This window comes from Pimephales promelas, chromosome 6 (assembly GCF_988280905.1).
Source record: "Pimephales promelas chromosome 6, fPimPro1.hap1.1, whole genome shotgun sequence".
NCBI classification, from domain to species: Eukaryota; Metazoa; Chordata; class Actinopteri; order Cypriniformes; family Leuciscidae; genus Pimephales; species Pimephales promelas.
In genome coordinates this window covers 1,421,477-1,433,883 of record NC_142774.1, presented here as the reverse complement: position 1 = coordinate 1,433,883, position 12,407 = coordinate 1,421,477, and the positions used below count along the sequence as shown (strand labels likewise).

The window sequence follows — 12,407 nt, the reverse complement described above, 5'->3', positions numbered from 1 at the left end:
ATTTCTTAGTTGCCGTCTCTTGTAAAACCCCAATAACAATAGCAAATAAGATTGTAATGGTAAAATAAAACCAAAAATAGAAAAACAAAGCAATTAATTTATTCATGCAGCAATGCATTCTGGGAGAACCTTCCTCAGATCACAGACAGAATTAAGTTGACAGAACTTAAACGAATTAAGTAAGAATGCTTACTTAATGAAACAAAGGCAACGAGTTTGCATAATAAAATTAAGTAAACTGAACTAATTCGTTTACAAACTGAGTCATCTCAACTAGTTTTATGTTGTAAATTCAATTCAACAATATTGTAAATTCTATGATCTCTTTTTAAACTTTTTTTTGGAACACTATAGGATTCAGTTTGTAATTAGATAGAAGTTTTAATATTGTTTGGATAAAAAATTAATATAAATGTACTCACAATGTTAGTCTGCACCAGTCTGTCTTTGTCATCCCTACACTTCCCAGGATCCCGCTTGTCTCCTCACCTGAACTCACTTCCTCATTAGCCACCTGTTTCTCGTCATGATCAGCCTTATCACCTGTTTTCACCTCGTCAGTGTTTATTGATATCTGTATTTAGTTTCCTGCTGTCCAGTGAGTGTTTGCGTGGTTTATTTGATTCCTGTGAGTTGGAAAATTAAATTCCTGTTGCCTGGTAATCCTCGTCTCCTCATGCTTTCTACTACCACGAAACCTGACATGTACCTTAAATGCATGCTGGAGAAATATGATATATCTGCAAACTAGTATCAATCCTTTGTTGAGGTTTGAAGACAGATAACATCTGAATCCATATTTTATTTCCTGAGGAACATTAGATTGGAATATAATATCATGCTTATTTTGTGTAATTGTTATTAGCTATCGCTGTTCTTTGCAAATTTGGGTTATAAAGTTACCAGCTTGCATCCTCACAATGCCGTATTCCGATAAAGCAGTTCTTTTCATTAGAAGTTTTCTTTTTAACCACAATTCAAAAAGATAAAGTTCATAAAGGGCGGGGCCATTACTTAAAGTTGGTGATAAACCTGATCCTTGTTTTTTTTTTCAGCCATTAAAATTAATTCAAGCAATCAAGAAAGTGTAAATGTAAAATGTATCATATTATAACAGTTTATAAAATAAGGTGAAATGGATCACAATACTTTGCGCATTAAAATATATTTGAATTTATTAAGTGCCTGAAAAACTCTCCTGACGTGAAATTTTGTAGTTTTTTATTTAATCATTTTTGTCACTGTCACTTTCTAATAACACACTAAAGTTGGTGTTCACCCTCATATGCACTTGGGTACTGCAGCTCTATGTAGAAAACATGACTTTCATAAAATATAATATACAGTATGAGAAATGATAACATCAAACCATATAAAATTAAATGAAAAAACAATATGAGTAGTCTGAAATTATTTCAATAGAGTTCACTAAAACAAGGATACTCTATGCAGCTTTCAAAGAAAGCGACTCTACGTCCTTCTGTCAGATGTTGTAACCTGAAAGCTTCTTTATCTTACCATTTGTGCTCATTTATTACCATCTTGTTTTATGCTGTGGGACTGAGCAAAACATTATATTAAATGTGAAAAGATGTTTGCAGGTAAATGCAAAGGTTTCACATGTGTTACTGTACAACCAAACCACATTTTCAGAAATGATTGATTATGTAACGATACTCGTGTCATGATTCGATCACGATACTAAACTCATGATACAATTTTATTGCGATACTCCAAGACTTATGGTACAAAGTTAACAACAAATATACTGTTTATTAACATGCTAAATTTCTTTATGATCGAATCAGGAAAGTAAATGCATTAACATGGTATCTCCAGAGCAAATTTAAGAGGCATTTCATGTCACATCCTACTTACAAGTTTCATTTTTCAGATCATAGCATGATTATGTCAAAACATAACCAACACTATCAGATCACAGTTTTCTTTGTTATTTTCACTGTAATAAATCAATAACAGCAGACAAACAAAGTTTAAAGTGAAAATATAAGGATCAATAGACCAACTAAAGCAAACACTGATCACCATAATGGTGGCTTACAATTTTAGATTTTCTCCTTCATTGATGCTGCTTGTTAACATCAGGTGTCTTCAATGATGCTTAATCATCACTAAATTAATTACTTAATTATCTCATTAACTTTAAAACTGCTTCAGTGTTCATTTAACACTCTGCTCAGAGTGTGTGTGAACGCCCGTGCAGATTTCAGAAAATCACTGTCAGCGCAAATGAACCAAAATCAAACTCCTGGAAACACATTATCAGTGTATTTTCCCGGAATCTCTGCGTGAAAGGGTCTTTGGATTGGAAAGTGATATCCCGCTTATTTGTGTGTAATTGTAATTAGTTATTGCTGTTCTTTTGCAAGTCTGGGTTCTTAAATTACAGGTTATAGGACTTCCAGGTCTGTGTGCGAAAATGTAGACTATTGTCTGTTCTGGGAAAATCAGTTCTTTTCAACAGCTTTTGTATCACTTTATAAAGATGGAGTTTATATAGATCATTATCAAAATGTGGAGACCTGATCCCTGTATTGAACGTTTAGCAAACTCTGGTAATCTTTATATAGAGGAAAATTATATTGTGATAATCAATTGCTTTAAAAACTGAAATAATCTCTAAGGAAGTAACCCAAATTCCAAAATGTAGCTATGACCTAGACTCAGTCTGGTTTACTGAACCTGAGAATCTGACAGATACTGTAGGCCTATATAAATGTGTGTTTCAGTCGTTCATCCACAAACACTCGAGGCACAACACATACAGTGAGCTGCTGTTTTATTCCTTGTTGAGAACATTCAGTCATTTATACTGTTTGAAATATTTATATTACTTTCTTAGAGAAATCGAATCTGTGATCTTCTGAGGAGAGATGGAGAAGATGACAGTAAGTTCATCAAACACTCTATATTCAATAACTGCTATTTTTTCACCTTAATGTCAGTGTGATGTTCATCTCTTTCTCTCTGTCCCGTGTAGATGTTGGTATTTTTGGTGGCTTTTCTTCCAGTTGTTCTGATGAGCAGGTGCAGTCAGGATGGAGACATGCCGGCCGACTGTTCTGACCTTTATAAAGCAGGACAAAAGCTCAGTGGGATTTACACCATCTATCCAGCAGGAGACGTTCCTGTCTTGGTTTACTGTCACATGGTCTCAGATGGGAAAGCTGAAGACAACGGAGGATGGACGGTACGAATGAGACTTTAGATCAGCAAACACACATCAGAACACACATTATGAGTCATATATTCTATATAAACCCATCACAGGTGATTCAGAGGAGAATGGACGGCAGTGTGAATTTCTATCGGCCGTGGAGTCAATACAAGGGAGGATTCGGGACAACCGAGGGCGAATACTGGCTGGGTAAGATCTCACAGTGTGTGTCCATTTGTGTGGATGATCATGTGTTTGGTTGAACGTGTGTGTGTGAACAGGGCTGGAGAACATGTACCAGATGACACGTGACAGAAAGGACATGCTGAGAGTGGATCTGGAGGACTTTGAAGGAAGGAAGGGTTTTGCTCTGTACTCGTCCTTCTCTGTGGGTCCTGAATCTGACGGGTATAGACTGAATGTTTCAGGATTCACTGATGGAGGAGCAGGTAGGACACTTTCGTTTACATTAAAAAAAATCACGCTCAGTTGTGTAAATGTGCACCTGATATCCCTCAATGATGCTCTTCTCTACAGGCGACTCTTTGTCCTACCACAATGGACAGAAGTTCACCACCTTTGACAAGGACCAAGACACTTCAGGTAATAACTGTGCCAAACAGTATCTCGGGGCATTTTGGTACAATAACTGTCACCAAGCAAACCCCAACGGTGTGTACTTATGGGGGGAAGATCCCACCCATTTCGCCATTGGAGATTGTTGGCACACCTGGAAGAAGAATTTCGCTGTCGGTATGAAATCCATCAGCATGAAGATCAAACGTGTGTCGTAGACATTTGAATAAACATTACAGAGTTTCCCAGAAACAAACAACAAAACAATCAAATTAAGGTTTTGGATTTCCTTTCCTCTGTTAATTGTGAAACTTGGTAAATCATGGTAGCTATGGTAACTTGGGATGGCTGTTGTTGTGTGTACTCTTGTCAATTATTATTTTTTAGGTGACTTTTTTAAATCTACAACTGAAAGAAATCAATAATAAACTTCAATAAACTCTAGTAATGAAAAACATTATGTGTTGATGTGGATTTATCTTCACAATAGATCTCAGAAACAGTAAACGAGGAATTCAGTTCAACTGTTCATAAACTGATTTGCTCTTCCAATAAATACAATCCAAAATAAACAATATGTACGTTTTTCTTAACACAGACATCATGTATTTTTCAGCAAAAGTCTGTTTTACATCACATTTTAGAGCATCCAGTGGAATTTTGCTGACACATTTTGCTAATGTTCCTAGTAAGTTATTAAAACAAAGATACTCCAGTCTTCAAAAGTACGGTCATTAATAATCTTTATTTATATTTGTTCCGTATATATTTGTGAGGTATTGTGTTTCATTCAATTATATGTTGAATTGAACATGCTACAGAAAGGTGAAAACATAGTTATAAACATTTGCTAGCAATGTGAAACATGTGTATTACATGTGCTTTACACTTGGTTGCGGCAAATACAGTAAAAGTACTTGGAGTTTTCACAGACATAAGGGCCGTACACACCGGGACGAATATCAGCGCGCGTTATTCGCCAGCGTTTTCAGCGCGTTTTTTTTGTGTTCACACCCCAGCGATTTCCACTGACGATGAGCCGAGTGAACATGCAAATTCATTCCCTGACATTAGATGGCGCCAATTTGCTCTCCATATCAGTTGTCTTTTATCAAGATGTTTGTAGTCGCAGTCGCGTTTGTCATATAGTTCTTTATGTTTCGACACCAACGAGACCAGCAGCTCTACACTCATCTTGCCTCGCATCTTCCTCGTCTTATTTCTTCCTGACTGTGTAGACGGCGACGCTACTTGGTGTATATCTTCTTCGCCGTTACGTATGTGTGCTCGGCAAGACCGTTTTGTGTTTGAGCGCCCCCAAGTGGTGTTTTACTGTAACCTCAGAAGCTCCAAACACATGAGCAAAAGCACCAATCTCATTGGTCGGATAAAAAAACGAACCCGAGGCATTTAAAAAAAAATGCCGCTTTTACGCGCGCCACGGCATTGGCGCACTCTGTTTAGTCACGAGGCGTTAAACGTTGGAAAATATCGCGTAAAAATTCGTCCCGGTGTGAACAGGCCTTTAGTTGAGGATAATGGTATCTCGTGTAAACAAATAATGAATGAATGTTCACTGTATGCGACAAAAAATGTTTTCATCCTTACATTCGTCCTTCATAATTTTCAGTAAAGTGACTACAATATCAATCGATCTACAAACAGACAAAGCAATGGTGACACATGGTCAAATAAACACTCATTACATTTTCATGTGCTTATTGAAAAATTGGCCCCTTTATAAAAATTCTGACCCCTGATAGATAGATAGATAGATAGATAGATAGATAGATAGATAGATAGATAGATAGATAGATAGATAGATAGATAGATAGATAGATAGATAGATAGATCCTTGAGCATTAGTTGAAGGTCATTGGGCCTGTAACAGTACACCCGTGAACAACAGGGGCCTTTACGGTTCCTCCATTGGATGTAATGTTCATAGTAACTCCAGCAGTCTGAGCCGGTGTCCCACTGGATGAAGCTCTCGCTCCCTCAGGAACATCCTCTGGAACTGACGGACAGACACAGAGATAGTATCAGAACGCATAAGAACTTAGATCAAATACTACCAATGCATATAGTGTCAACTTACCTTCCTGAAGTTTTCCCTTCAGTCGATCAGCAAGCTCATTTTGCTTCATTTTGCGTAGCGTTCTGACTGCAATCTTTCCGGCATCTGATCTGTTGTAGTGCTGCTCCATGAGATCCACCACATCGTGGAGATCAGCCTTCTCAAGTTTTCCTCGAGGAATAGGCTCATCACTGTTCGACAGGTGCCATTTGAATGTTTTGAACTCGTTTTCCAGTAGCTCTTCAAGTGCGTCAAATATCACTGTTTTGGTTGTAGCCATTTTGTGTCACTTAAGGGAAAAATACAACAAAATACAATGGTATATTGATTAATGTGGAGCCCGATCAGCCTCAATGTTCGCCAAAAGATAGGCTACAACCAATATTGTTTAAACTGTTTTTGTGGGTTTCTAAGTAGGGGAATTTGTGTTATTTCATTTGATATTCACATCCACACAAGCATAACAGATATGGCGTATATCATGTCAATCATTTTCTATTAGAGTTAAAACAGCGTAACCTCCTTTGCGACTGTGAATGACAGATCTGTAATGCTCGAGTTCTCCACGGGACAGAGCAGCGGGTTCACACATTGTAGGCTACATGTTTGTTTTCATTATGCATCAGTGTGAATTGCTGAATATTTCCTAATTTCCTTTTTGAATTGAGTATTTTTGAACTAAAGTGTATTTTACACACTAACTACAAAATAAATAGAGATTCAAAGTTGTTGACTTTGCACTAAAATAACATTATATGTGTAAAGATATGGCAACTGTACTATGACCTAACCATAAAACTATATGAGCTTTCGCATCATTCTTCAATATCTGACCGCACACGCCTCATCTATAGATCAAATGTTTGTCAGTATGAAGAAATGGGTTTCTTAGCAGGTTTCAAACATGAAGTGGTTTAAAACGGATGTGTTTTCCGACTTTAAACTTTGCATGTTTGAGCCTGTTAGAAAACACTCACACTTAGGCTACTGACTGACTCAACATATGGTAGTAGGCTACTTATCTAAATAAACAGGCATTACCGAAAGACTTGTTAAATAAATAAATCGTGTACTTACAAAGTTGATGGATTAGTTGCAGTCCGCGCTTCCTTGTTGTGTGGTTTCGCTTTTGTCTTGTCTGTCTCGTTCCGTTTCTTGAAGTGATGAGTCGTTCATGAACGCGTGACGAATGAACGAAAGACTCGGAAGGTAAAGTAATTATTTATGTTCCCTGTAAATGATTTTTGACTGCATTAATGATTTCTTAATTCAGAATATGATCAAGATCACGTAGGTAGATGTGTTCGGGGAATTTGCCCGTTAAAGCCCCTTAAATGAACGAACTGACTCGGAAAAGATTCGAACAAGAGAGTCAGTAAAATGATCCGAACTTCCCATCCGTCCCATCCCAAGATTTGTGTCATTTTTGTCTAGTAATAATGACAGAATAATATCGGCCACACTTCAAAGTAGGCTAGTCTAATTGAATGTTATTTCGATGTGTGTGTTTGTGCATATGCGAACACGTGTCATTTCCCGGCGAAAAGATCACACTAAATATAATAATAGCCTAATATATTACAATATCATATACGAGTAACACACAAATTAAGCATTTGGAAGCATAGCCTAAACAGACACCATAAAGGTAGGCTACAATATGTAAGATAAAACTATGTATCAATTAGTGTTTAATGTGATTAAATTACAGGAGAAACATTATTTGACTGAATTCAAAAAGCCTGAATGAAAAGCTGGCTCTTAGGATCCGGTTCCCATCATGAATCATTTCACAGTTCTCCAAATATTCTAGAAATGTAAAATGTTCAGTAGCTATTCTTGACGTTAGAAGAACGTGTTGTACACGTTCTCTCAACTTAATATTGATTAATAATTGAACATTATATGAAGGAACGGGGGAACATTGATTTCTTAACATATTCCAAAAACATAAAAGTATCCGGTTTGCTGAATGTTAACAATGTTATTTTAAAGGTTTGTGATCCTGAAACGTTCTTTCAATCATTCATCATGACCTCTTTAAGATAAAACTGAAACATTTTGTTAGTCAATAAAGTTAATTTAGTCAATGGTTTACTTAATTTACGATAAATATTGTGATGTCTTTAAATATGCATCATTTTTGTTGTGTGCTATGTGTAAAATAGCCTACTATTTAAAAAAAAAAATTGATTGCTTCATGTTATTTGCATCCCCCCACAAAAAGTGAATAGATTTAACACTGAATTTATTTTTGTTGTTTTTGTAATTTCAAGTTTATTAATAATGCAAATGTTGATAAAAGCATGTGCGATTAAAAAAGAGCATTTGCTGATACATCTGTCACACAATCATTCATGTACAGAGTAAAAAAAGAAACGTATTTGTAAAGCAACTGATCCTGGAATTGAGAAATTGAGCTTGAGTATCAATCATTCAACAAACTTTCAAACAGTTGCAAACTTTCCAAGAGTCTTTAAATTGACTTAAAGTTATTAAAGAAAAAAAACTAAAACTAATAATTAGGTTGATTTTAGTTCACCCCTTTAACCACTATTTTTTCTCTCCCTTTGGTGGTGATGCGTGGATAAGACACATGCCTTTGGTGTGAGAGACCCGGGTTCGAATCCACTGTGAGACACCAATGTGTCCCTGAGCAAGACACTTAACCCCTAGTTGCTCCAGAGGCGTGCGACCTCTGACATATACAGCAATTGTAAGTCGCTTTGGATAAAAGCATCAGCTAAGTGTATAACACTGTTAGTGTGAAATTACAGTTTATTATTAATGGCATTGCTCTAGAGAAATTGTGAGTAGAAATTCAATATCCTTAATACTTATCAAGTAAACCATAAACAACAGGAGGAGTCAGTGAAAGTCATCAGTTAAAAAAAGAGCGGGAAAACTGAAGAAGAAGAACATTCCACTCCATTCACTTCTGGAATATTAAAATTCAAATATCTCGTTTATAATAATTGAGTTATTTTAATCTTTGGACAGTTCTGTAAATTAAAATCATCTGTGTACACGTATGGGCTTTGAGAACTGCTGCTGTGGACCATCCATCTGTCCAGCGACGTTACATCGCTAGCATTTTACTCGTGGCTTCATGTCCGTATCGCTAATGTTATTCGAGCGTCAGCAAGTGTTCAGACCTCAGCCCCAAGGTCCTCCTCCATCATTTCCATCTTCCTCTTCGTCCTCGTCTTTTTTCTTCTTCTTTTTCTTCTTGTCCTCCACCTTGTATTTGACGCGTCGGATGGGGTCGGTCAAGCTGCGCATTTTGCCTTCGTCAAACTCCTCGTTCATCATGAAGTTCCTGTCGATAAGCTCCGCCCCCTCCTGCCAGTTGCGGTAGCAGTCCGGCCCGAGCGTGCAAATCTCCGACACGGCGTCGGGCAAGAGGACGGAGCAGTCCGGACGGAGGACCACCACCCTTGGCAGATCCTGCACCTCGAACATCTCGCTCAGCTCCCTGCAAACATGACGGAAACACAGCTTCATAAACTTCGCATATAGATCAGTGGTTCTCAACCTTTTTGACAAGCCTCAATGGAGTGTCATTAAGTTAAAATAAATCGTAAATAAATAGAGCGTTTGTTTGCAAGACTTTTGCTTTCCCCCGAGAAAGATTGCATTCATTCGCAAAACTTTTGTTTCCTAAGAATTGCGTTCGTTTGCAAAACGTTTGTGTTCATTCCTAAAACTATTGCGTTCCCCTGAAAAACGTTGTGTTTGTTTGCAAAACTTTTGCATTCGCCTGCGAAACATTACGTTCGTTCGCAAAACTTGTGCGTTTCCTAATGAAACTTTGCATTTGTTCACAAAATTTTGCGTTCACTCCCAAAAAATTTGCGATCCTTCGGGAAACATTATGTTTGTACACAAAACTTTTGCGTTATCCTGTAAAATGTTGTGTTTGTTCCCAAAACTTTTGCATTCGCCTGAGAAACATTGCGTTTGTTCGCAAAACGTTTGCGTTTTCCTAAAGAAACTTTGCATTTGTTCACAAAACTTTTGCGCTGACTCCCAAAACATTTGCGATCCTTCGGGAAACATTGCCGTTTGTTCACAAAACTTTGTGTTCCCCAGAGAAATATTGCGTTCAATCGCAAAACTTTAGTGTTTACTCCTAAAACTTTTGCGTCCCTCGAGAAACTTTTGTGTTTCCTAAAGAAACTTTGCGTTTGTTGGCAAAATTTTTGCGTCCACTCCCAAAACATTTACGATGCTTCTGGAAACATTGCGTTCCTTTGCAAAACTTTTGTGTTCATTCCTAAAACGTTTGCGCTCCCCTGAAAAATTTTGTGTTTGTTCCCAAAACTTTTGCATTCGCCTGAGAAACATTGCATTCGTTCGCAAAACTTTTGCGTTTCCTAAAGAAACTTTGCATTTGTTCACAAAACTTTTGCGCTGACTCCCAAAACATTTGCAATCCTTCGGGAAACATTGCCGTTTGTTCACAAAACTTTGTGTTCCCCAGAGAAATATTGCGTTCAATCGCAAAACTTTAGTGTTTACTCCTAAAACTTTTGCGTTCCCCTAAAAAACATTGAGTTTGTTTGCAAAAGTTTTGCCTTCACCTGAGAAACATTGCGTTCGTTCGAAAAATTTTGTGTTTACTTCCAAAACGTTTGCGTTACCGTGAGAAACTTTTGTGTTTCCTAGAGAAACTTTGCGTCTGTTCACAAAACTTTTGCGTTCAATCCTAAAACTTTTGCGTTCCCCTGAGAAACATTGCGTTCGTTTGCAAAACTTTTGTGTTTATTCCCAAAACATTTGCGTTCCCCTGAAAATCTTTTGCGTTTCATAAACAAACTTTGCATTTGTTCACAAAACTTTTGCATTCACTCCCAAAACTTTTGCGTTCACGCCAAAACATTTGCGATTCTTCGGGAAACATTGCATTTGTTCGCAAAACTTTTGTTACTCGCAAACGTTTGCGTTTCCGAGAGAAACTTTGTGTTTGTTCACAAGACTTTTTTTTAAACTTTTTATTTTCACATCTTTTCTCTCTTACCACAACAAGAAAAAAAAAGAAAAGAAAATAAATAAAATAATAACAAATAAATAATAATTGCCTACTACATCGACATTATCATTATCACAAGACTTTTGCGTTCACCCCCCAAAAAAGTTCCGTTCCCCGAGAAACTTTGCGTTCACTCCCAAAAGTTATTTCAATTACTATAGTAAGTACATATTTTGTACAAGCAAAATAGGACATTCGTTTTTCAGACAAAAAATGTTTATCTTTTTTTTTTAAGTAAAAGCCATCTTGCAGACTCAGTGGCAGAACCATTGTACTAGAAATAACCATTTCATATTTTGCATACTAGCATGCTATTAGGAACAGAAGCGCATACGTCCTATAGGGGTCTTCGTAGGGCAGGAACAGGCAGCGTTTGGGCAGCTCCTTCAGGAACTTCTCCTGCTGCTCCTCGGACGAGTCCAGCGAGATGTACAGCAGCACCAGCTGGGCCGATCGCTCCACGTAAAACTCGTCCGTCAGCTTCTTGTAGAATTCTTTGAGCGTCGGAGCGAAGTCCTGACACTTCTCACACTCGCCCGAGCCGAAGAACAGCATGAGGATGCGGTTCTGGAGACGCAGGATGATCTCGCGCTCCGTGTCCAGCTCGTCTTTGTCCTTGTTGTTCTTCACCAGAACCTTCCCTAGGAACATGTCCACCATGACAGCTTCTGGAGAGAGAGAGAGAGAGAGATTTACTCATGCTTTCTTTCTGCAGAAATTTGCGAGAGAAAAGCTCAAATATAAGTAAATGTTGAACTAATTTTAATTACAACAACTGGTAACAGCTTAAAAAACAATCAAGGATATATACTGTACCATTCAAAAGACGTGGTCAGTACGATTTTTTTTTAAATTAATATGCATTAATCAAAACTGACACCAACGATCTTTAACGTTATACAATTTTTATATTTAATATATATAATATTTCATCTAAGAATCTTTAAAAATGGTTTGTGCAAAAACATGAAGCAGCACAACTGTGATCGACATCGAAGACTGGAGTAATGATGCTGAAAACTCAGCTTTGATATAAATTACATTTTACAGTATATTCCACATAGAAAACATTTTTCAAATAATATTTTCTAACTGTAAATGTAAAATAGGCCTACACTACTTTTACAGAAGTATTGCAGTGCACATTTAAACATGAAGCATTAAGCCATTGTTGCATCTTCAAGCCTAAAAACTCGAGATATTTCCAACTCAATGCTGACGCACCTTCAGTGAACGAGTCTCGCTGACCGAGCCAATCATGAGTTCAGAAGAAAGCGGTCCTGCGGGGGAACATGTCGAGTTCCCCGTCATCACACACACTCTTCACAGAGATTACAGGTTTAAAGAGACACCAGTGAGTGTGTGTCCTTCAGTCACTGTGTCTCGGAGAGATCTGAGGATAGAGCGAACAGACCACCTCATCAACATCAACCCATTGTCATAATCCTAGAGAGAGAGAGAGAGAGAGAGAGAGAGAGAGAGTGAGAGACAGACAGACAGAGTGAGAGAGAGACAGAGAGAGAGAGTACCAATCCAGTCTTCAA

The 12,407-nt window shown here is 37.5% G+C and overlaps 3 protein-coding genes across 3 annotated transcripts; 1 reads left to right on the top strand and 2 right to left on the bottom strand.

Annotated features, from left to right (window-relative positions):
• Positions 1 to 3,001: 3,001 nt before the first annotated feature.
• On the top strand, positions 3,002 to 3,986 carry LOC120487952 (microfibril-associated glycoprotein 4-like). Its single transcript, XM_089132784.1, has 4 exons — positions 3,002 to 3,211; positions 3,292 to 3,388; positions 3,460 to 3,627; positions 3,716 to 3,986. Exons 1-4 carry the CDS (start codon positions 3,002 to 3,004, stop codon positions 3,970 to 3,972), a joined length of 732 nt encoding a protein of 243 aa, XP_088988910.1. The 3' UTR covers positions 3,973 to 3,986.
• A 740-nt stretch (positions 3,987 to 4,726) lies between these two features.
• On the bottom strand, positions 4,727 to 7,146 carry LOC120487977 (caspase b). The gene is made up of 3 exons (XM_039684417.2): positions 6,909 to 7,146; positions 5,853 to 6,120; positions 4,727 to 5,771 (listed from the first exon to the last, which is right to left on the bottom strand). Exons 2-3 carry the CDS (start codon positions 6,109 to 6,111, stop codon positions 5,617 to 5,619), a joined length of 414 nt encoding a protein of 137 aa, XP_039540351.2. The 5' UTR covers positions 6,112 to 6,120; positions 6,909 to 7,146; the 3' UTR covers positions 4,727 to 5,616.
• Positions 7,147 to 8,191: 1,045 nt separating this feature from the next.
• Positions 8,192 to 12,289, bottom strand: nxnl1 (nucleoredoxin like 1). The gene is made up of 3 exons (XM_039684400.2): positions 12,088 to 12,289; positions 11,198 to 11,531; positions 8,192 to 9,306 (listed from the first exon to the last, which is right to left on the bottom strand). Exons 2-3 carry the CDS (start codon positions 11,521 to 11,523, stop codon positions 8,988 to 8,990), a joined length of 645 nt encoding a protein of 214 aa, XP_039540334.1. The 5' UTR covers positions 11,524 to 11,531; positions 12,088 to 12,289; the 3' UTR covers positions 8,192 to 8,987.
• Positions 12,290 to 12,407: the final 118 nt, after the last annotated feature.

Coding starts and splice junctions, on each gene's coding strand:
- LOC120487952 (XM_089132784.1), top strand. CDS start 3,002: ATGTTGGTATTTTTGGTGGCTTTTCTTCCAGTTGTTCTGATGAGCAGG. Junction 3,212..3,291: donor AAGACAACGGAGGATGGACG/GTACGAATGAGA, acceptor AACCCATCACAG/GTGATTCAGAGGAGAATGGA. Junction 3,389..3,459: donor CGAGGGCGAATACTGGCTGG/GTAAGATCTCAC, acceptor GTGTGTGAACAG/GGCTGGAGAACATGTACCAG.
- LOC120487977 (XM_039684417.2), bottom strand. CDS start 6,111: ATGGCTACAACCAAAACAGTGATATTTGACGCACTTGAAGAGCTACTG. Junction 5,772..5,852: donor GAAGGGAAAACTTCAGGAAG/GTAAGTTGACAC, acceptor TCTGTCCGTCAG/TTCCAGAGGATGTTCCTGAG.
- nxnl1 (XM_039684400.2), bottom strand. CDS start 11,523: ATGGTGGACATGTTCCTAGGGAAGGTTCTGGTGAAGAACAACAAGGAC. Junction 9,307..11,197: donor TACGAAGACCCCTATAGGAC/GTATGCGCTTCT, acceptor TCATGTTTGCAG/GGAGCTGAGCGAGATGTTCG.